Source organism: Marmota monax, unplaced genomic scaffold (assembly GCF_021218885.2).
Source record: "Marmota monax isolate L192 unplaced genomic scaffold, Marmota_monax_Labrador192_F-V1.1 WCK01_AAM20220418_F8-fsc00253, whole genome shotgun sequence".
NCBI classification, from domain to species: Eukaryota; Metazoa; Chordata; class Mammalia; order Rodentia; family Sciuridae; genus Marmota; species Marmota monax.
The window spans coordinates 1,349,394-1,372,035 of NW_026695237.1; the positions used below are offsets into that span (position 1 = coordinate 1,349,394).

General features: G+C 50.1%; 1 protein-coding gene across 4 annotated transcripts; it reads left to right on the forward strand.

Moving 5' to 3' along the window:
- Positions 1-1,628: 1,628 nt before the first annotated feature.
- Positions 1,629-22,180, forward strand: Patz1 (POZ/BTB and AT hook containing zinc finger 1). 4 transcript variants are annotated; one of them, XM_046439437.2, is made up of 5 exons: positions 1,632-3,821; positions 5,240-5,303; positions 12,227-12,398; positions 19,085-19,222; positions 20,687-22,180. In XM_046439437.2, exons 1-5 carry the CDS (start codon positions 2,551-2,553, stop codon positions 21,103-21,105), a joined length of 2,064 nt encoding a protein of 687 aa, XP_046295393.1. In that variant the 5' UTR covers positions 1,632-2,550; the 3' UTR covers positions 21,106-22,180. The 4 variants fall into 4 exon arrangements, with proteins under 4 accessions (XP_046295396.1, XP_046295393.1, XP_046295395.1 ...); XM_046439439.2 differs by having other exon boundaries at positions 1,633-3,821; positions 19,150-19,222; positions 20,687-20,852; XM_046439438.2 differs by lacking the exon at positions 19,085-19,222 and having other exon boundaries at positions 1,638-3,821.
- The last annotated feature ends 462 nt before the right edge of the window (positions 22,181-22,642 follow it).

The window sequence follows — 22,642 nt, forward strand, 5'->3', positions numbered from 1 at the left end:
GCCACACCTACCTTGAAGGGAAGATGTGTGTGCACAGTGGACACTCATAGTTAGATCCCTGCCCCTTTTCTTTGTGACTGCTCCTGCAGCACTCTGGAACACAAGAATTAGCATTTGCCTCCCAAAAGCTTTGGTTGAATGGTTATGGTACTAGCCTGCACAGTTTGGGCTCAAGAGTTCAGATTTCCTACCTCAAGCCTCCTTCATTCTCTCCAAAAGGAGTTTGGCATATACTATGCCTTAAGGAGAGTGGAATGTGCAGAGACTGAACCCAGAATTAGCCTCTGCAGTCATGATCCTCATCATCTCTGAGACAGGTGCTGCTGCCTAAGGTGTATGTGTGCAAGTTAGGAAATCGACTGGACTTTGGCTCAAGTGACCAGCACCAGGATACACATCAGAGGGTGCAAGTATAGGATTCGAACTTGAGTTCTCCCGCCACGCCACGCCACGCCACGCCACGCCCGGAAGCCGCAGGGCGCGCGTGGCTGGGCGCGAGCTGGGTGCGCAGCGGTGGGAATCCCGAGCGAAGTTGGAAGCCGGGCCTGTTCATTTGCATGCTAATACCCAGAATGCTTTTCCCCACACACCGCTTCTCTTAATGGAAGCGCTCAGTTTGGAACAGGGGAAAGTTTGGAACACATACTTAGCTCCCTCTTTGCAACTGTGGGAACTTCCAGCTCGCTCACAGGATACCTGCACCCCAGGATCTGAGCTGAGCGGCTCGGCGGCGGCTGCTTGCGCTTCCCGGGCAGACGAACCCTGGTGTCCAATCCTCGCGCGGTAGCATCCTGGGGCGGGCAGGGGACAAAGCGTCCAGGCCTGGCGGCGGGGCCCGTGGCCACAGCCCGGTGTCTCTAGGGGCTGCGTGTGCTGGGAATGCTCCGGGCTTGAGAAGGCCGGAGGGCGCTCCTCGACCCTTGAGGCATCTCTACTTCCCTAAAGACTCCTGGGAAGCGCGGAGGGTCCCTGCTCTTGTCCGTCGCCCTACTGGTGCCATTTCCCTGAGCTGGTGACTTCCCGCTCCCCGAGGCACAAAGCTCGATGAAGGGCGGTTTGGGGAGAGGCCAGCGGCTGGCCTCATCTCTCCTGGGCGCCTAGCCCATTCACTTTGGTCAGTGAGCAGGGTACAGAAGCGGCTCTCGCAGTTTCGCCTGCCCCGGGCAAGGACCCCCAACCCTTCCTGGAGCTGGAAGCAGGGAAGCGGTCACAGGAGAGCTCTGGGGATTTTGCGCATCAAAGCGGGGTTACCAGGGTGCCAACATTCGTCCAACCTGCGGGTGCGCACCGCAGGCTGGGGGGCCCGGATCTACACCCTTCGGTCTTCCACCCCCCGCACGCTCGCCGCCACATTCAGCGGGCAGGGGAGGGGCAGTAGGAGCGGGTTTGCTGGCTCGGCGCTACGTTTGCATTGGTCCGGGGGGGCTAGACTGCAGCCCCCGGCCCCGCGGGCGGGGTGGGTAGGAGGGGGCCGACGGGGGCTCAAGCTGCTCTTGCATTGGCGGAGCTGGGGAGTGGGGAGGGGGGGCAGGAAGCGGGGGGAGCGGAGCTGCGGGGGGGGCGTATAAATAGGGAAGGGGGGACGTGCATCCTCGGCTGGGTGAGGGGGGGTCTCTCGGCACAAAGAAAGTGGAAAGTTTGCAGAGCGGGGCGGCCCAGGCTAGGGATCCGGGCGCGCACGTGCAGGGCCGGGGGCACCGGGGGCCCCCCACGCCGAGTTCGCGGTTTTTTTTTTTTCTGCAGGCGAGAGGGGGGGGTGTTGTTGGTATCGCCCCCTCCTTCTCCTCCCCCCAGGGGTGAAAGTGCAAGAGGAAGTGCAGCCGCTGCCATCTTTCCTCCGCTCCGAACACACGGAGCCCGGGGCCGCAGCGCCGCCGCTCCACCGCCGCTTGCGCCTGGCCCGGGGAAGGGCCCACCCTGCTGCCGCTGCCCATCCGCTCGCTTCAGCTGCCGCCGCCGCCAGACTCCAGGACTCGGCCTGCGCCACCGCCCCCGTGCGCGCCCCGCCGCCGCCGCCTTCGCCTTTTGTTTCCTCTGCTCCGGCGCCCCCGCCCCGGCTCGCGCTTTGCAGGGGACGCAGCGCGCGCCCCCAGCGGGCCCGGGAAAAGCCGCGCGCGCGCCTGCGCGGCGGACCCCTTCTCCTCCTCCTCCCCGCGTGTGCGCGCCCCTCCTGGCTGCGCGCCGGCGCCGCCTGGCGGGCGGGAGGGGAGGTGGCAGGCGCTGTTGCAGGAGGGGCGCACCTCTTCGCTCGCTTACCCCCGTGAAGGTAGACTGTGAAGGGGAGGCGGGCAGGCGGAGAGAAGAGAGCTGCTAGCTATCCAGTTGGGGTGGGGGTGGCTATGTTGGGAGTGGTGCACCCCGTAGTCTAGACAGTACGATCCGGGCAGGGGGCGTGTGCGCTGGGCGCACCTGCGAGACTACAGAGCCCCAGGCGGGCACGTGTGGGGAGTGTGGACACATTTGCTGCGCCCCGCTTTTCGCTGCCTAGGGGAAGGGAGGGGGGCGGGCGGAGGGTGCCGCGGCCCGGTTAGTGGGGAGGGGGCGGTGGCCATGGAGCGGGTAAACGACGCTTCCTGCGGCCCGTCGGGCTGCTACACCTACCAGGTGAGCAGACACAGTACAGAGATGCTGCACAACCTGAACCAGCAGCGCAAAAACGGCGGGCGCTTCTGCGACGTGCTTTTGCGGGTGGGCGATGAGAGCTTCCCAGCGCACCGCGCTGTGCTGGCCGCCTGCAGCGAGTACTTTGAGTCGGTGTTCAGTGCCCAGTTGGGCGACGGCGGAGCTGCGGACGGGGGTCCCGCTGATGTGGGGGGCGCGGCGGCAGCTCCTGGCGGCGGGGCCGGGGGCAGCCGGGAGCTGGAAATGCACACCATCAGTTCCAAGGTGTTCGGGGACATCCTGGACTTCGCTTACACTTCCCGCATCGTGGTACGCCTGGAGAGCTTCCCAGAGCTCATGACGGCCGCCAAGTTCCTGCTGATGAGATCGGTCATCGAGATCTGCCAGGAAGTCATCAAACAGTCCAATGTGCAGATTTTGGTGCCCCCTGCCCGGGCCGACATCATGCTCTTTCGGCCCCCTGGGACTTCTGACTTGGGCTTCCCTTTGGACATGACTAACGGGGCAGCCTTGGCAGCCAACAGCAATGGTATCGCAGGCAGCATGCAGCCTGAGGAGGAAGCAGCCCGGGCCGCAGGTGCAGCCATTGCGAGCCAAGCCTCTTTGCCTGTGTTACCTGGGGTGGACCGCTTGCCCATGGTGGCTGGACCCCTGTCCCCCCAACTGCTGACTTCCCCATTTCCCAATGTGACATCAAGTGCCCCTCCGCTGAGTGGCAAGCGGGGCCGGGGCCGTCCAAGGAAGGCCAACCTGCTGGACTCAATGTTTGGGTCCCCAGGGGGCCTAAGGGAGGCAGGCATCCTTCCGTGTGGCCTATGTGGGAAAGTGTTCACTGATGCCAACCGCCTCCGGCAGCATGAGGCTCAGCATGGTGTCACCAGCCTCCAACTGGGCTACATCGACCTGCCTCCTCCGAGGCTGGGTGAGAATGGGCTCCCCATCTCTGAGGACCCCGATGGCCCGCGAAAGAGGAGCCGGACCAGGAAGCAGGTGGCTTGTGAGATCTGCGGCAAGATCTTTCGAGATGTGTACCATCTAAACCGGCACAAGCTGTCCCACTCTGGGGAGAAGCCCTACTCCTGTCCTGTGTGTGGGCTGCGGTTCAAGAGAAAAGACCGCATGTCCTACCATGTGCGGTCCCATGATGGGTCGGTGGGCAAGCCGTACATCTGCCAGAGCTGTGGGAAAGGCTTCTCCAGGTGAGAAAGGCACCCTCCCCTCCCCTGCCATGACCTTAGTTCTGGTTCATGTAACAGTTTCTTGCAAAGATCTGGGGATATGGGACTTGTGGAGGATCACTAGGTCTTAATAGGACCATCCTGGGTTTCAGGAGATTGTTTTAAGGGTATTCCTTTTGAAATGGGGTGGTCAAGACCTGCTTTCTCTTCCTTCAGGCAAGTTCTCTGGCACTAGACATGCCCTACTGTCTTTCCCAAGGGGCCTGTGGGAAGGGGCCAGATTCTTCTGGCCAGAGCCATGGCCTGGCCATTCTTCTCCCTGGGCTCCCTTTGTGTTTCCGGCATCAGGCGTGGGGCCCACTCTGGGGGCGGGAGGCTGGGCTCCTCTGCAGACTTTCCCTGCTTGAATAGCTGTGGAGGGAAGGACTGGAACAAGTGCATCTGGGACTCTTTACACTCCTGAGGCACCAGATCCCCCAACACAGCCATCCTGGATTAGTACAGACTCCAGCTTTGCCCCTTATAGGATCCTGGGATTGAGAGACACAGAGCCGAGCGCCCAGAGCTGCATTGTAATACTGAAATCTTTGATCTTCTCTAACCTGGTGGCCCCAGAAACTAATCAAACCCACAGATCCCCTATATGTACTCATTAGTTTTCAGGAGAGAATGGAAGGAGGGCAGGACCTCTTTTTAGATTCGCTTTCTAGTGAGCCTGGTAGGGAACTGAGGACTTGTCTGGGAGCAGAGGGCTTTTTATTTTTTTATTTTTTTGCTTTTCTCTTAGAGAATATTCAGAATAAAAGACTGGTTTTAACTTGAATCTTGAAGACCTTGTGTATGAACCTAGGGATGGAGAACTCCCTCAGAGGGGCCCCAACTAGGAACCAGTCTTACCGGTCAGGCAGCCCCTGCCCACCTGCTCAGGCGGGCATCTGGCTTACCAGCCTAGCTAGGGACTTAAGGCTTCATTGCTGGTCTCTGGGGACTGAATTCCATCCGGGTGGCATTCATTGGCTGCTGTGGCGGGAGAGGCTGGGGGAGGGGAACACTGAGTTTCTAAGGGGCTTTAGTCTGGACAATGAATCACACCCCCTCCCGGAAAGGCTGCAGCAAGGACTCATTCTAAAGCCTCTACCTCCGGTCCTAGAAATCATTTGAGTTTCTACTGGGGGAAATTGTCAGGGGTGGGTAGGCAGAATCAGAAACAAATGTTCACTTCCCTTCCCCCTCTAGAGAAAACTAGGGCAGAGAGCCTGGGCCTATGGAGCCAGACCCGGGTGGTGACTTATCTTTGTCATGCTGGGTTAGAGAAGAGGGAGTCCTTTCCTGTAGTGTGTGTGTAGGGAGGGCCTTGTGGGTGTTGTGTGGTCTGGTCAAATTTGTACCTCGTATTTCATGTCCTGTTTTTAAGTCCCTCTTGGTTGTCTTTTTTCCAGGCCTGATCACCTGAATGGACACATCAAGCAGGTGCACACTTCTGAGCGACCTCACAAGTGTCAGGTAGGGGCCAGGCCAGGGCAAAAATGGGCAGAAGGAGAATGTTGCTGTTCTCACAGCCTCGGCCATGAGCAAGCTGCTGTGTGTGCTGGGGCCGGCTGACTGACCACCGCTTTGCACACCTCCCCACTCTGTCCCTCTACCTTCCCTCTGTCCTCCTTTGTTCTTTACCCCAGCCCTCCTTCCCCCATGGCTGATGTTCTTTCCTTCTTGGTTGCTTGGTCTTGGTTCCCACCCTGTCTCTGTCTTCATTCTTTTGCTTGGCTTTCCTCTCCTGGTGTTTGTTGGCTCCTTGGATGATGGACCACATTGTACAAGTGTTGTCCTGGGGGACCTGGTACCTTGCTGGGCCCAACTGCTGGTTCTAAGCAGTTTGCTGGTATTGCACAGATTTTAAGTGGCTCTGGGAGGTCTAGCCAATAACTTTCCCCTTTGTCTGGTCTGAGTTAGAGCTCCATCCAGGTCCCCTCGGCCTAGAGTACAAAGCAGTGAGGGAGGCAAGTAGTAAGGAGTGGGTGGTCTTATCTCTTAACACCAGCACCTGCTTAAACTATCCTGAGCCACAGATTCAAGCAGCCAGGGCGTTTGGAGGATTAGAGAGCAAGTGTCTCCTTTTCCCTCAGGCTCTCTGCATAGTAGCAGCACTTTGGGAAGGCCGGATGAGATTCTTACCCTTGTCTGCTTGAATAACATCTGGGGACCCTGCTGGTGCCCAGAAAATTGAGTTTCCTCTCCTGGCCACTGAACATTCCTTTGTGAATGGAAAACATGCTTCTGTCTTCTCCTTGGTTGTCTCCCCCTCTCCTGGGCCAAGTTGTTACCAAATGAGGGCAAGACAGGGTTGTGGATACTACTACAACCTCTAGCATGGACAAGCTACTTCTCCTTAAACTGTTGGTGGCATGGGAGAGGGTTCAGGGAGACCTGTAGGGAGGGAGGGATGTGCTATAGTAGGGCAAAAAGCCCCCAGGGGCCAAGCATGGACATTTTTCATAGACTGTAGCTAGGTGGTCTCTCCCAAAGAGGATGACCCAGGGTGGGCCTGCTGGGATCTATCTTTGCCTGCTTCCTTCTCTCTATCTCTGATTTTTTCATCACAGAGCACATTCTGACTCTCCCAGGTAGTGTGCTGAGGAGCCCCGGGCAGAATAGGAGGAGCCCAGAGGGCAGTGGGGGCATGCCCGGTGGCCTGGGGGGGTAACCTGCACTCTCTGCCCTTTTTCCAGGTGTGGGTTGGGAGCAGCAGCGGCCTGCCGCCCCTGGAACCTCTTCCTAGCGACCTGCCATCATGGGACTTTGCCCAGCCTGCTTTGTGGAGGTCGTCCCATTCAGTTCCTGACACCGCCTTTTCCCTTTCTCTAAAAAAATCATTCCCAGCCCTTGAAAACCTGGGCCCAACACACTCCAGCAACGCTCTCTTCTGCCCAGCCCCGCCGGGATATCTGAGGCAGGGCTGGACCACCCCAGAGAGTAGCCGGGCCTTTACCCAGTGGCCTGTAGGCTAGCCTGGGCTTCCTTGGAGATGGTGTACGGTGGAGGGGAATGGGAGTAGTAACTGGCCTGAGACCCCAGTTTTAGGAGAGGCCAGTAAGGTGGTTCCTACCCATCATGCCCAGCTCCTCCAGGGATGACTTGGTAGTTTGTCCCAGCTCAGGGTCCCCAGATAGGGGTAGCAGGGAGCACCCTTCTGGATCCCCCCCTTAGCCTCCAAGTTTCTTTCTGGGATCTCTTGCCTGCTTCCCCCCCACCCCTGCAACAGGTGGTAAGCCTGGGCCTGCTGGAGGTTGGTGCTTTCCCAGGAACTAAGCCACTAGTTTATTTCCTTTTCCTCCCCTGGCAACACTTTCCCATAAGGCATGGGAAGTGGGGTCGGGCCACCCTCCTCCCGCTCTGGGAGTGAAACTGCCTCCAGAGAAGCCTCTGGTGCAACTCCACCGAGGATCAACTGTGCTGCCCTTTCCCCTTCCCATTCAGATAGGTCCTGCTTTCATTTCTGGCTAGTAAATTAGACTTTTGTGCTTTTGAGGTTTTTTAGCTGATCTGCTCAGGAACTAAACTAACCAGTAGCTTTATATTGGGCTATTCCAGTATATGGCTTTAGGGGTTGAAAAAGCAGATATTGATCCTTCGATCCCACTGGTATGTCCCTCAGCCCCTGCATGCTCCATGGGGAGAAGAGGAGTGATGATAAAAGTTTTCATTCTAACATTTGAGGCTTTGTGTGTTTTGTCCTTGGTCTGTGTCATAACACTGACATCATTGTCCCTTGGTGTATAAGCCCCACTCCTGCCCTGCTCTTCCAGCACACACTTTCACAGACCTGCTCACCCCCTTCTGGCCCTGTTGTCAGAACTCTCCTAATGAGGACCCAGCAGGTGAAGATATGCTGGCTCTCATATTCTGGGCTTGGTTAAACAGTAAGGGCACCTGTTTGCCATGATGTGGTATGCTGAAAGCATCAGAAGTGAAGAGATGGCTTTCTGGGAGTTGGTTCCTTGACCCCTTGGCAGGTTGGGCACAGGCCATATAACCTCTCAGCCCTTCCTGATGCCACAGATGAAAGGGGCCAGTTACAGAGTCTGGTGCCATGGCTTGAGTGGAAAGTCCATCTGAATGTAGGGGTAGGAAGCCTCAAGTTTGGCAGGGACTCACAATTCTACTTGATGCTTGGTCCAGTTCTCCTTGACTGGTTCATGGGCCCCAGGCACTGCCAGATTTGTGCCAGTGGGACATGTCACCCAGGTGGAGTGTAGCCTAAAACTGAGAGTGGGGAGCAACTTAAGATTTTCTCCCATTGCTTCCAATGGCCCCACTTGTTGGGCTGGTTAGAGAAGGAATGAATTGGGGTACCCTCAAGAAGAAGGGATTAACAAGGCATATGGAGCTGGACCTCTGTGTATTTGCCGTTAGACTTTTGCTCCACAGTAGGAAAAAGGCTGCTCAAGATGTCCTCTGAAGCTGCCAGACTTCAAAGACCACCAGGGGTAGGGGTATGCACTAGTGTCCTTGGTACTGTTTGGGCGCCATTCCCAAGCTGCTCAACTCTCAGAAAGAAAACCTTTAGAATGTGTGGGAGGTGAGCTCAGTGTTGAGTGGTAGTGACCAGAGGTGATGGCCCAAGCTCAGGAAGCCTGGACCAGGACCGGGCAGATGTGCTTCCTAATATTAGCAGGCTGTGTAAAGCACTGGCTGTGGGCAGGGCAAGCATTTCAAGTACCACAAGTGATCAGCATTCTGCTGCTAACTGGCTTTCTTCCCATCAGAGTCCCTCTGTCTTCTTGTCTCCAGAACAGGGAGTACTCTTCTCCTGAGTGACCCTAGCTTGGAGGTTCTGGGTGTCCCCTTCTTTGAAATCTGTCTCTCTGCCAATTCTCTTTACTCCTGGGTCGTGTGACCAGGCTCTTTCATGTTTTATGTTGTCTGAACTTCTGGCAGGCCTAGACTTGGACGCGTACACTTTTACAATTTACCCAGAAAACCTTGGGGACTCTAGCCATAGAGGGTTAATCCTGGCACAGAGAAGCCAACAATCACTTCAGCTTTGCTTTGTAACACAGTGAAAGTTTTTGTTGTGTGTGTGTGTTTTCTTTCCCCAGTAGCAGATTTACATTCCTAATTATGTTTGTTCTGGCTGAAGTTAGCTTTCATTCCTTGAGAGATAATCAATGGAGGATGGGGTGGGGGAAGCCAGCCTGCTCTGGGATTTTAATTTTGCTTAGCTAATCCCCAAATGGACAATCCACTTGTGGATAATTGAGGGTTGGCTGTCCATCATCTTTAGGTAGAAAGGCATGACAGGCAAAGCCTTTGGAGGGCAGATCCAAATAAAGGCTGGCAAGAGAAACAAGGCATCTCTTTCATACCCCTCTACTGGCTCCCTCTCCTGGGGGCTACGGGAGAGAGAATGCTGAATGTGTGCTTTCAGCTCCATTTTCTTATACCTGATCCATGTTGCTTCCTTTGAGTTCTGAGGCTTAGAACATACTCCAGCTCACTGCTGGAAGGGTGGTTCTCAGGTCACTGCCTAGCAAAACCAACTCTTGTCCGTAGGATAAATGGACAGGTACACCATCTCTCCCAGTGGTATTTATGGCAGCCCTTGCTCTGGTTTACAGGCTGATTGGCTGGATGGAAGTTTCTGAGTTTCTCTCCCACTGTGGCACGTCATCAGGTCACAAGTTGCCAGACCGAGGTGGGGCCCACCTGGGATCATAAGACCAAGTACCCAGGATGTTTTCTTTCTTTCTTTCTTTCTTCTTCTTCTTTTTTTTTTTTTTTTGGTACCAGGGATTGAACCCAGGACACTCTACCACTGAGCTACATCCCTAGCCCTTTTTATTTCTTTAGAAAGGGTCTCGCTAAGTTGCTGAGGCTGATCTCGGAACTTATGATCCTTATGTCTTGGCCTCCTGAGTCACTGGGATTACAGGCATACCACTGCACCTGGCTTGTAAGATGCTTTCTAAGTTACCCAAGTGCTGAAATTTCCCTGTACAAATCCATTCACTTTTCCCTAGCAGGGGAGTCATGGTTACCAAGTACACTGTATTAATAAGCACCAGCACTTTTCAATTACAAGATGCTACCTCTACCGAATCTGATGATGGAAAGAGCAGACTCAGAGCTGGTTTACACCCCAGCTGTCCTGTGTCCTCTCAGAGTCTCCATTTTCCTAGATGTAAACTGGGAAAAGAAGATCTGAGTAGTTAGGAGGATTACTCCAGTACTTACCTGGCTGTGGTGAGGGTGTTTAGATTGCTTTTTTTTTTTTCTTTTTTAGAGATTGCTACTTTCTTCAGTAGCTAAGTTTTGGGCTTTGGGCAAATTCATTTTCTAAAATTAGCTTCCTCAAAAAATTAAAAAAAAAAATAAAATAAAATTAGCTTCCTCATTAATCAAACAAATAAACTGAACATTAAAATAATAATTAAAAAAACCCAATAGATAAAAGCAGTATTGCATTAGTGTAATTTGTTCTGTTCAAGTTTATCACTTTTACAATAAAACAATGACTGGAAACAGCAAGGTTTGTGCTAGAGCAGAGATATTTGGAGCCAGATTAGTAAATGGTGATGTCTTCTACCTCTACAACATTGTATGTGTTTGCTTCTTGCTTTGATTGTATAGTAAGGAGTCAGATAAACATTTGTAAATAGTGACAGTGTTCAGATACTTACCATGAGATTTCAGGTCCTGAGGATCTACTTCTAAACAGACTACTGGAGTATCTCCATTCTAGTTAGTTAATGGGTAGTGGTTCTTCAGTGGGTTAATAGTTGATCTGTAGACTGGGGATGTGGCTCAGTGGTAGAGTACTTGCCTTGCATGCATGAAGCCCTGAGTTCAATCTTCAGCACCACTGGGGGGAAAAAAAGTTGATCTGAAATGTGTAATGCCCTTAAAGGGAAATGCTGCTTTCTTTCATAGTTCTAAAACAGTAAGCACACACATAGAGAAAAGAAATGAGTGAAACTTGACTAGAACCCCTGAAATACCTCCAAGGAACCAAAATAGCTTGAACACAACTAGTTTCACCCCTTCTCAGGCTTTCTGACATTTTGTTTCCCCCAAGGCTGGTGTTACCTTTTCACATCTCAGCAGAGGAAGGGATGGTAGGGAGAGATATTGCCCGATACTAAGGTCCTCTGGTACTGGGAAATACCTGGAGACCTGGGACCTGGGACCCGGGGTGCAAATGCTTGGGTCATCTATTCCTGGAACCTGGCTGTGAGTTGGTGTTGACACTATGGCTTTCCTTGGCTGTGTACAACTAGAAGTAGTCACACAGCCTTTCTCAGAAGGCTGCTATAACTGTAACGATGGACTACATGAGACAGATGCCCCTAATAGGCTAAGGGGCAGGTCCTTCTCAGTCAGTGTAGTCTGATATCATTGTTTTGTTATTACCAGCTCTTCCTCACCTTAACATTTCACAAATGCTTTCAAAGCTTCCACCTCTTGGCCTTGTTCTTTCTGAGGATTCTCACATTAGTAGAATTTTATGAGCTGTTGCCTTTCCCTTCCTTTCCTTTCTCTCCTCTGCTCTCCGACTCTTTTGTCTCTCTTTACTGGGAATTAATTAATTAATCCAGGGGCACTTTACCACTGAGCTACATCCCCAGCCCTTTTTTTTATTATTTTACCTTTTGCTAAGTTACCAAGGCTGGCCTTGAACTTGTCATCCTCTTGTCTCATTATCCCAAAGCTGCTGGAGATATAGGCATGTGCCATTGTGCTCAGCCGATGGGCTGCTTTTTCAATTCAAAGTCATAAAATTATTATGAAGAGTCATCTCTGTGCTTCATCCTGCTTTTCCATTTCTCTGCAACCAAGACTAATGTCCCTTTTGAATAAAATGAACACATTGAATTCTTTGTATAAAACTAGAGGAAATCTTAGGATGGAGAACAGAAAGACTGGTTTAGATGCCAGTAATTCATCTGTAATTCACTTATAGCCAGCACACCTGAAGTCAATGCTTAATGATTAAGAATGAACAATATTGGGCTGGGGTTGTAGTTCAGTGGTAGAGCGCTTGCCTAGCATGTATAAGGCACTGGATTCGATCCTCAGCACCACATAAATAAATAAATAAAGGTTTTGTGTCCATCTACAATTCTGTGTGTGTGTATGAAAGAATGGACAAATATCTAACACTTAACTTTGTAGAGGTGTGTAGAATTTATCTTGCCATGTTCTGGGAATGTTCATAGAACCAGTAATTCCAACTCAGATGTTCTATAAGGAGGCATCATGGGAAATAAGAGCAGCTACTTGGCATTCTGGGTCGAGAGCCTGAGCCAGACTCTAAAGCTCCTTCTAAAGAGAGTCCATGCTCTGGCCAGAACCTGTTTTGTTTCATGTTTTGGTTGGTCAAGTGAGGAATGCAGGGTTTCATCTCATCTCATTTTCCTTTCTGCCCTCAGACCTGCAATGCTTCTTTTGCCACCCGAGACCGTCTGCGCTCCCACCTGGCCTGTCATGAAGACAAGGTGCCCTGCCAGGTGTGTGGGAAGTACTTGCGGGCAGCATACATGGCAGACCACCTAAAGAAGCACAGTGAGGGGCCCAGCAACTTCTGCAGTATCTGTAATCGAGGTAATCTTCCCACTGTTTCTTCACTTCCAGAGGATGGGCATGAGCTTGTATGGGAGGCCCAGGAGTGTCTTGACCACCCTGCCTCAGACTCTACTCTTTGTATAGCCTTCCCTTCCCACTGAATAATAAATGCCTTCATCATCCAGCTAGCTGTTTGCAATCCCTTCCTTCCTAAGAAGTTTGGGGTGCTTGAAATGGAAGGTCCTGGGAGACCTAAGATGGAAATAGGAGAGAGGTGATTCCCCAGCGTGGACCCATAACACATCTGCTGCTCAGGTGGCAGGATGGATGCATTTTGCAAATGCTACTTAACTACTGAAGTTGGAAGGGGAGTTGTTGGTTCTGAGTAGGACATAAAGGGGTCCTGCTTCAAAGATTTTGATGGCTGATTCACTGGCATATGAATCAGCAGCCAGGGAGGAGGTCAAGTCTGGAGATGAACAAGAAGCAGAAACATTCTAGCAGAGTTGGTCAGAAGAGAGAACTCAAACTCAAGCATGTGGCCTTGACAAGAGAGGAAAGTAGGTGTTCTGAGCAGGGCGTGTGCTTGAGGATGAGGTTGGCCTAGGTAGTGTTTAACTGTGGCAGCAGTTGAGATGGATGAAATCAGGCTCTGCTGGGTCTAGTTGACTGTTGGAAGTGTTGGAAGTTTGTGTTTGCAAGCACAGTGTCTGTGGAGGAGGCTTGCTCTCTGTCTGTGCTACAGGAGGTTGGGCCAGCTGTCTGTGTGGGTGTGAGGATGCTTCTGTACTACATTCTTGCTTTGGCCACGTGAGGATGTTGCTGGGGTGTCTGCATCTCTTGGAGCACTCTTGTCTGGAAGGCTGGGGTATGGCTTAGAGGGTTGAACACTGAACCAGGAGTCAGGGGCTCAGGGTTGAGTCCCAGCCCCTTGCTATGTGGCTTTGAGCTCCCCCTTATCCTCACCAAGTCTCAGGTTCTTTTTTTAAATGGGGTCAAGAACACCTCCCTTTCCCACCTACAGAGTTGTTGTGTGCATTCAAGAAACAAGGTAAGTGAACATTTTCTGAACCCACAAGGAACTACACATTTGGGAGGCCCCATCTGTATATTTTGTAAAAATGGTAGGAAAAATACCGCTCAAAGACATTCTGGTTTGGACCAAGCACAACACTCCTGCAGGTCTTGACTGAACTCCTTGGGTGCCTGTGCTGTCTCTGTGTGTACTGAGGTCCTGATGTGGGGAGGTTGCTGAATAGCAGGGTATTCTTGGTATCCTGGAACTGGGTGCCTCCCTGAGACTTCACACCTGGGGTTTGCCATGAAGGCAACTGGATGTTGTTGTTTGTTCCACTAGAAAACCTGCTGTGAAAGTTGGTGAAGTAGTAATTAAAGCTGCTTAGGCTGTCTGTCCTGTTTTCTGACATGTCACAGCCCATTTCTGGTGGGAGCTTCCCCTATGGAGCAAGCATCAGGGTTGTGCATGCAGGGAAAATTATCAGAACAGTTTTGGCCAGGACTGCCTCAGCCCTAGCAAAAGCTGGTTGTTTATCTTGCTTCATGCTAACCTGGCTCCGTGACAGTAACCCAAATAACTCTAAACCTGCTGTAACGCTCTGTCAGCAGGCCTTTTATTAAGTTGTCAGTGTTGAAGTTCCCAGTCCCAGAACTGGAGTCAGAGACCAGAATGGAAAAGGATACCAATGATAAAACCTGGAAAGCCCAGCCCAGACTGCGGATCAGAGACCCAGGATCCTTGGGAGTCCAGCTCAGGAGAAGAGCTGAGAGCGGCTGGGAACAGCAGGAAAATTGACCCAGTTAGGAGACAGCTGATGTGGCCAAGCCAAAAACTATTGTATCTCAGAATTTTTCCCCCCAAGAGCTAGCAGAGAGGACTTGGGCAACAGCCATGAGCCTTGTGATTAGAGTGGGGAATCCATAAGAGTAAACTGGAGTCCACCTTTTCTCAGAAAAGACAAGACGAGATCTGGATCACAGTTTAAACATTTTTGGGTCCAATAGTCAAAGGAGGAAGTCCCATTCCTCCAAGAAGAAAAAAGAAAGCTCTGGTACTAACCATGCTGGGTATTCAGAAGGAAGAGAAAACAATTGTAGTCTTTATCAAAGAGAAGAAGCATAATGCCACCTCTGGACTCATTTCAAGGGCAGAAATAGGAAGAGGAAAGAAGGCTTTTTTTCTAGGAAGAGGTTCTTTATGGACAGTAACAACACTGAGAGATTGGAATTAGAATGCAGAGAGAGAGAGCTCTGTGTCATCCTTAGCTCTATGTCCACCAAGATTGGATACAAAGGTGTTGCCTGAAGAAATGAATGTTCTTGGGGATAGAGTGCTTCCTTCACACCTGAAAGGCTCTGGGTTTCATCCTCAGCACATTAAAAACATTTTTAAAAAATTTTAAAAAAAGTTATTATTTTTGCAAGAGTTCAAGCAAAGGATAAATGTTAGCTAGCTGGTCAGAGCAGTTAAGATTGAATTAGGTGGCTGGGTGCAATTGTGCACACCTGTAATCCCAGTGATTCTCGGGAGGCTGAAGCAGAAGGATTGCAAATTTGAATCAGCTATCCTCTGAGATCCTTCAGTCTCAATAGTTCTTGAATAATCAACTTAACTACCTATAGACCTGCCTTTTTTCAGCCTTTGCTACAAAACTACTGGCTGTGAAGAATGGGAAAGGCAGGAAGATATAGCCTGTGGGCCCTACCCCCACACTTGAGTCAGATACAAGTTTAGGAGACAGCTGGCATGGTGGCACATGACTGTAATCCCAGCTGTTTGGGAGGCTGAGACAGGAGGATCGAGAGTTCAGAGCCATCCTCAGCAACAGCGAGGTGCTAAGCAACTCAGTGAGACCCTGTCTCTAAATAAAATACAAAATAGGGCTGGGGATGTGGCTCAGTGGTCAAGTGCCCCTGAGTTCAATCTCTGGTAACCCCCCCCCCAAAAAAAAAAAAAAAGTTTAGGAGACAGGTGACTCTCTTTAGCCTAGAGACAGGACATGTTCTTTATCATTTGTAGAAGAAGATTGTTTGTGGTAGAGAGCATATTATAACTAGAAAAGCTTGTTCCCATATTATCAGGTTGAAGAAATCATTTGAGTTGTGAATATTGGGAAGGAGAGAAGGTCCTGGCCTGGTGATTTTCTTCTTTCTTTTAAAATTTCTTTTTCTTTCTTTTTTTTCTTTACCTTTTTGGTACTGGGCATTGAACCCACAGGCACTTTTCCACTAAGCTACCCACCCCCCTGGTTTTTTGGTTTTTGTTTTCATTTTGAGATAGGTTCTCAATAAGTTGTTGGGGCTGGCCTCGAAGAAGTTTTGATCCTCCAGCCTCAGCTTCCTAAATTGCTGGGATTACAGGCATGTACCACTGTGCCTGGCTTTTTTGTTTAATTTTTTTTTTTTTTAGTTGTAGATGGACACAATAGCTTTATTTATTTATTTATTTAAATGTGGCACTGAGGATCCAACCCAGTGCCTCACATGTGCCAGGCGAGTGTTCTACCATGGAGCTACAACACCAGCCCCACTGTGCCTGGCTTTAAAAAAAAAAAAATTTCTATGGCAGAAGCTGGGTATATATTTCAGTTGGTAGAGTGCTTGTGTAGTATGTACAAGGCCCTAGGTTCAATCCCCAGCACCACCAAAACAAACAAACAAACAAAATTCTATAGCAGTATCTTTGTACAAATACATATGTGCTAAGATGGGGATAAGGAATAGACTTATTGGGAATCTGCCTTTGACAGAGACATTTGGATTCAAACATTATTGCTTAAAAAAAGAAGAAGGTGGGTTCGGTGGCATATGCCTGTAATCCCAGTGGCTCCAGAGGCTAAGGCAAGAGGATCTCAAGTTCAAAGCCAGCCTCAGCAAAGTCAAGGCTCTAAGCAACTTAGTGAGATCCTTTCTCTAAATAAAATACAAAATAGGGCTGGAGGTGTGGCTCAGTGGTTGAGTGCCCCTGAGTTCAATCCCCTGGTATCCCTCCAAATGACCCAGGCAACTTGTCATTCTCATGAATTGACAGTCTTAGTGCACAGTTGAATATGGCCTCTCCAGGGTTTGCACAGAGAAAAAGCAGTCTCTAATCCCTGCGTGGACATGGAATCTGCCAGAGGAGAATTTGCTTCTGGAATGTGAATTGCTGGGACACCAGGCAAGAAAATACAACTGAGGAGCAGTGGTCTTTTGCTAATAAACTCTTCATCTCTGAAGAGAGAGGGGGTTTCTTTGGTTGTAGCAGCATCCACATGTGCATAAAGCATTTTCGTCACATGGATCATGGATCCAGATCCTTCAGGCTCTTAGTTAATCAGTGGTGAATGGGCTGGTGAGTTTAGAATTAAGGCTAAATATGTCTGGTTTAAAAGCCGTGTTTTGCTCAGAAGCTCAGCTTGTTTCATCCCAATACTTGGCTGCCAAGTTGCTCTGTGTTTAAATTTTGGGCTTTAAGTGGCAGCTGTGGATCCATTCCTGCTACCCCGCCAAGTGGTTTTGCTATAGATAGTACAATCTACAGCTGGGGTAAAGTCAAGAGGACCCAGCCACATGTTTCTCAGACTGTCTTTCAGGAAAAGGCAGAAAATTTTTATTGAGTATCTGTTGTATTCTCCTGGTATAGCTCTCCCTACAAGGAGTAAATATAATAATTCCTGGTGCTTTCCCCCTCCTTTCCCATCTGCTCCGGCATGCCATGGTGGTGCAGGGATAGGGGACATTCATGCTATTTTAGAGGACCACAAAGGATTAAAAACCAAAGGGAAAAAAAATATCTTCTAAAGTGATATCATATATATATATATAATCTTGTGCTTTTTGCCAGGGGCCAATATTTCCTGTTTTAGCTTGGTTTTGGAGGTTCCCACAGCACCAACTCAAGGGGCAGGACTAAGAGCCTTTTCCCAGTAGCTTTGTCTTCTTGTTTTTGCCTAGAGCCTCCCTTTTTTTAAATGTTTACACTGGCCCAACCAGTCTGTCCTCTGGTGACTGGCCCCAGGCCAACCACTTCAAGTTGCCATCCAAGATAGCTCACTCTCCCAGGCAGGACAGGACACTGGTACCTTGTACATGCAGATCTTTTGAAGTAGCTGTGTTGAAAGGAAAGAAATTCTCTGTATTTCACATTTCCTTCCAGAACCACCAACTGCTGCTGTTGGGAGTGTGTAAGCTTTCCACAGGCCAGTTCTCTGTCTACTACTTGCTTCCATCCTAACCCACCAATATGGCAGAATATTGGTGATAGTGAAATCTACTAACAGAGTCCAAAGGATGTTTCTAGCACAGGGCCAAAATACAGGACTCATTAAAGAGTCTTGCCAAATTCTGGTGGCACATGGTTGTAGGATTAGAGTGAGTCCAGGCCTCTTGTTTCATAATAATAATTCCCAACATATAGGTGTTAGGAAAATTCTGTGAAATAGTATGGGCAATATGATAGGCCCTGGTATGCTGCCACTATTTTCTAAAGATGAACCTTTATTATAGTTCTAGCAGCATGCAAAATGCTATGGTATTCAGACTTACAAATTTGGGGCAGACATTATATAGTACACTCTATCCTCTGACCCTTTAGCAATAGATCTCACTGTGATCCTGTGATTGTGTAATTTAAAAAGGGGATGAGAGTGTCGGAGAATGTGTTGACCAGATCTAGAATGGATTAAAGGGACACTGTCAGCACTTGCACCCCAAGTGGGCCATATACTAAAAAAGCTTTGGTTCCTGCTGAAGGCACTTTCTGATCCTTGACCACAGTGTAGTTCAGTGACATACCTCTTTCCTGTGAAACTAAAGTTGAAATTCTTCTACCTGGCCTAACTGATACTGTATCCTTGAACTTGTGGCTGCTGTAGAAGTTGGCCCAATAGCTACTCTTCCCAGCCTGAGATATCTCATGGCTCAAATTGACCAGAGCACCTGGGAGTAAGTTGGAACAGCTAGCTCCAAGATGGCTGGATTGCCCCTCCCTCAAAACAAAATAAAGATAAATAGAGATCATCCTGGTTTCTTCTTCTCTAAGTGAATCTGGTGGATGAACCAAAAGAGCACCAATATAGAGATGACCATGCCTCTTAAACATAATTTCCTAGTTTTGTTGTTGTTCTTCAGAAGGTCTAAGTAGTTACTAAATCCAATTATTCTGAAGGCAGGAAAGTTAGCAAAAGAGAACATATCTTAACAGGTAGAAGGAGGGGAATCCTTGGAGGCATTGCTTGAGGATTTCCTTTTATTGCCATCTGGTTTGATGTTCAGTTTCCCTGTAACAAATGCTAAGCAGGCATTCTGCTGGCTGGGGTCCTGGAGCTGTCCTAGAGCCCACGTACTTATCTGGCCACATTTCTAGCCATGGTCCCTGCAGTTGACCTGGAGTGTGGGCCATCCACTCAAAATGTCACTGAAGCATCCTTCAAGCCCAAGGGCAATTGGGAGCAGGATCTGAGGCCATCCCACCAGGTGGCCGGCTGGGTCCTTCAATGAGCCTTTCAGAATGGGCTTTTCAGAGAAGCTGATTCATGGACAGTGCCATTGTTAATCCTCAGCCACTTGGCTCACTTGGCCACAGCTGTTTTTGAGCCAAGGAGGGGGTCCCTTCTAGGTGCAGCTGACCTGGGAAGGCTAGCCAGAGCCGCCAAAGGAGAGGCAAGGGGGAGCAGAGTGGTCTCTCTTGCTGGCCGCGGGATCTCATCTCCTTTTGTCTTGTTTAGGTTTCTCCTCTGCCTCCTACTTAAAGGTCCATGTTAAAACCCACCACGGTGTTCCCCTTCCCCAGGTCTCCAGGCACCAGGAGCCCATCCTGAATGGGGGAGCAGCGTTCCACTGCGCCAGGACCTATGGCAACAAAGGCAAGCGACCCCTTGCTCTGCACTTTGCTTCTCTGCGCAGACTGTGTTGTGGGGGCGCTGGGCCGGGTGTGGGGAGGCGGGAAGGCTGCCGGCTTTCCGGCTGCCTTGAGGAGGCTCAGAGATTGAAGTGGCAGTGGCATCCGGAATAAAAGTCACTGTGGGTATCTCACTCCAGGGTACTGAGTGAAGCTTTAGGGCACTGCCGAAATCCAGCCTCCGCCTCCTCTTCCCCAGCCCTCCTTCCTCCCACCTGGCCAGCCCCTATTGTCTGGAGCCCTGCAGGGATACCCCAGGTCCAGGGCAGGAAGAGAAGCCCTGCATGATGAGTCCCTCTGGGCCTGTCGGTTGCTTGTTGCCCGTAGGATGGTGTGGAGCTGCAACTGAATGCTTTCTCCTTTGTTGACCCTGTGAGCTTGTAGGAGTCAATGACTGGTTTCTCCCACAATAGAGGTTGTTGGTTGCTCTGAGTGGCCCTTTCTGGAGAGGCTTGGGCTGTGTTTGTGAGATGCATGGCAATAAATGAGCTACCTGATTATCTCTGATTTGGAGTTGGTTTGTGGAGAGCTCCCAGGCCCACCTTTATTGGTTGATTCAGGTTGTTGTGTTCTATGTCATTGTTGTTGTTACTGTCTTGGAATGAGGCCAAGGGCTTGGACTATGGTAGAGATGGCATGCTCCATGCTCCCATCACAGACCTCCCTTCCCGGCATGGCTTTCTGGACCCAGGCAGGAAGCTGATAGTTGGTAAAAGACTCCGGTGTAAGTTGTGCAAGGCAGAGCAGTGAGGGTTGTCTCTTGGTCTACTTGTCCTGGGCCCTGGGTAGGGACACCCAGCAGACTCAATTGTTCAGAGTTCTTTTAATTTGTGTGCTTTGGCTACATGGTCCTGGAAGGGTTTGGGCAGGAGGAAGGACATGAGGTCAGGGCTTGTGTTTGGATTGGTTTGTGTCTGAGCCATTGATGGAGTCTTGTCATCTAGGTAGAGACCTCATAGTTCTGGTTCTGCCTGCCTTGCAAGGATTGCAGCCAGCTGGTACAGGAGATGAGGCCACTGTTTGACTGCTCAGCAACATCAGAATAGTTGTACCCCAGGAAGCATCCAAGAGAGCACTTAGGAGTTGGGGGTCTTTGAGTCATTCTGGGCAGAAGCAGTAAAGATCCCCTCTTTGTATCCCTTCCTTAAAGCAGGCTGAAATGATGAAATGATGGTGAGTCATTACATGTGCACCTGCATGATGAGTCCACATCGAGGGAGGCTGGCAGCCCCAGGGCCCTGCTGTGTCACCCCCATAGGCACTCCAGGCTCCCAGACTGACCAGCCAAACCTCCATGGGTTCTGTCAGGGCAATGGCTGGCCATCAGCTGCCCTCCATAGGCCTGTGAGCAGGCCTCTCATGACCCCTCCAGAGTGGGCAGCTCCAAAGCTTGGCCTCATCTCTCCCCTGTGTTTTGTTTTTTTCATAGAAGGCCAGAAATGCTCACATCAGGATCCGATTGAGAGCTCTGACTCCTATGGTGACCTCTCAGATGCCAGTGACCTGAAGACGCCGGAGAAGCAGAGCACCAACGGCTCTTTCTCCTGTGACATGGCAGTCCCTAAAAACAAAATGGAGTCTGACGGGGAGAAGAAGTACCCATGCCCTGAATGTGGGAGCTTCTTCCGCTCTAAGTCCTACTTGAACAAACACATCCAGAAGGTGCATGTCCGGGCCCTTGGTGGTCCCCTGGGTGACTTGGGCCCTGCCCTTGGCTCACCATTCTCTCCCCAGCAGAACATGTCTCTCCTCGAGTCCTTTGGGTTTCAGATTGTTCAGTCGGCATTTGCATCATCTTTAGTAGATCCTGAGGTGGACCAGCAACCCATGGGGCCTGAGGGGAAGTGAGGCAGATGCCGTGTCCCCACAGAAACAGCCATCTGGGGACTGCTGAAAAATGCTGTGAATGCGGAGGGAAGTGATGTCTTTGGGTTCTGTAGCTGAGAGATTTTTATTCGTTTTTAACTCCCCCTAATCCTACTCCCTCTCTACTACCCATTCCCCAAATGGTCTTTAGAAATAGGTTCTCATCTGCAGAAATATCTGCAGGTCCCTCTATGGGACAAAGGCAGAAACACTACATAGGCCTTTAAGGCAACACCAGTTCTGGTTTCTCTAATGGGCAGAAATCAGAATCCTGGTGCTCAGTTCTTAGTGATTCCAATTCCAAACCCAAACCCTATGGCATTCTGGGACCTCAAGAGATTTTGGTTCCATCCCACTTCTCTAATTCCTCATTCCCTCTTTCCATATCCCTCAAAATAAATCATAGTAGGGTCTCCACCCACTCATACAACCTTGATGCCCAACTGTTTTTAAGGAAACCATAAGCTTACAGCATCCCATGGACCATGGGGTGAGTGTCCTCCAAGAGCCCCTCTGAGCTTAGCCCTTGGCCTGGAGGACATCAGACTTTCCTGAGCCTGGCTGGAGGCTAGAATTTCGCTGCTAGGACAAGCTCAGCCATTGAGGACGCCCCCACCCCAAATTCCAGTTCTTAAACGATTTTAACCATTCAACTTGCTGTTGGGTTTTAATTCTCTAATTATTATTATTATTGTTATTATTTTTTAGGACCAGTTGTAGTGAATTGCTACTGAAAGCTATCCCAGGTGATACAGAGCTCTTTGTAAACCGCAGTCACACAGTTAGGGTTAGTATTAAAACTCGATTAGATGTACTATAATTAACTTGGCTAGTTGATTGTTTGGAGTCTATGGAAGAAATAGTTTTATGCAAAAATTTAAAAATGTCAGTCTGGTCAGGAAAGTAGGAGTTTCAGTGCTGTTGGGAATCAGGAAGGCAGGAGAGCCAACAGGTAGGGCTGTTGTGTACCTTGGTTGTGTCATACATGAGCAAACCCAGGTTGACCTTGTGATGTGAATTGATCTGATCAGACTGTATTAAAAATGTTAGTACCTTATTCTGCCTGCTCCCTGAGTCCAGTTTTTCGGCTGGGGGCGGGGGCGGTCTTTGGGACCTGGAGATGAGCAGTCTACACCCCTGTATCTGGAGTGTGGACAGGATCCCAAGATACTTCTCTTCTTCACTGTACGAAGTCCACTGGGACTATTAAGTGGATGTTCCCACTGAAGACTTAGCTGCATCCAATTTTGTAAAAACAAATATTACTACTTGTCTGTACTGCTTGTGTGCCAGGCAGGGTTTTAGGCCCTGTGCTGAACAAGATACATCTGTGGAATTTAATGGGAAAGACAGTTGACAAGCAGATTTAAATATGAGTCTGTATGAGTCTGTAAATATGAAGAAAAGCTGGCGTACAAGGGGAAAAAGTGGGCAAGGTGAGGGGATAGTAATAGAGGAGGGTAGGTAGGCTAGTTGAGGAAGGTGTGAGGCAGATATTAGGCCTTTGGGAGAGAAGACC

Coding starts and splice junctions, on each gene's coding strand:
- Patz1 (XM_046439437.2), top strand. CDS start 2,551: ATGGAGCGGGTAAACGACGCTTCCTGCGGCCCGTCGGGCTGCTACACC. Junction 3,822..5,239: donor TGTGGGAAAGGCTTCTCCAG/GTGAGAAAGGCA, acceptor TCTTTTTTCCAG/GCCTGATCACCTGAATGGAC. Junction 12,399..19,084: donor CTGCAGTATCTGTAATCGAG/GTAATCTTCCCA, acceptor TGTCTTGTTTAG/GTTTCTCCTCTGCCTCCTAC.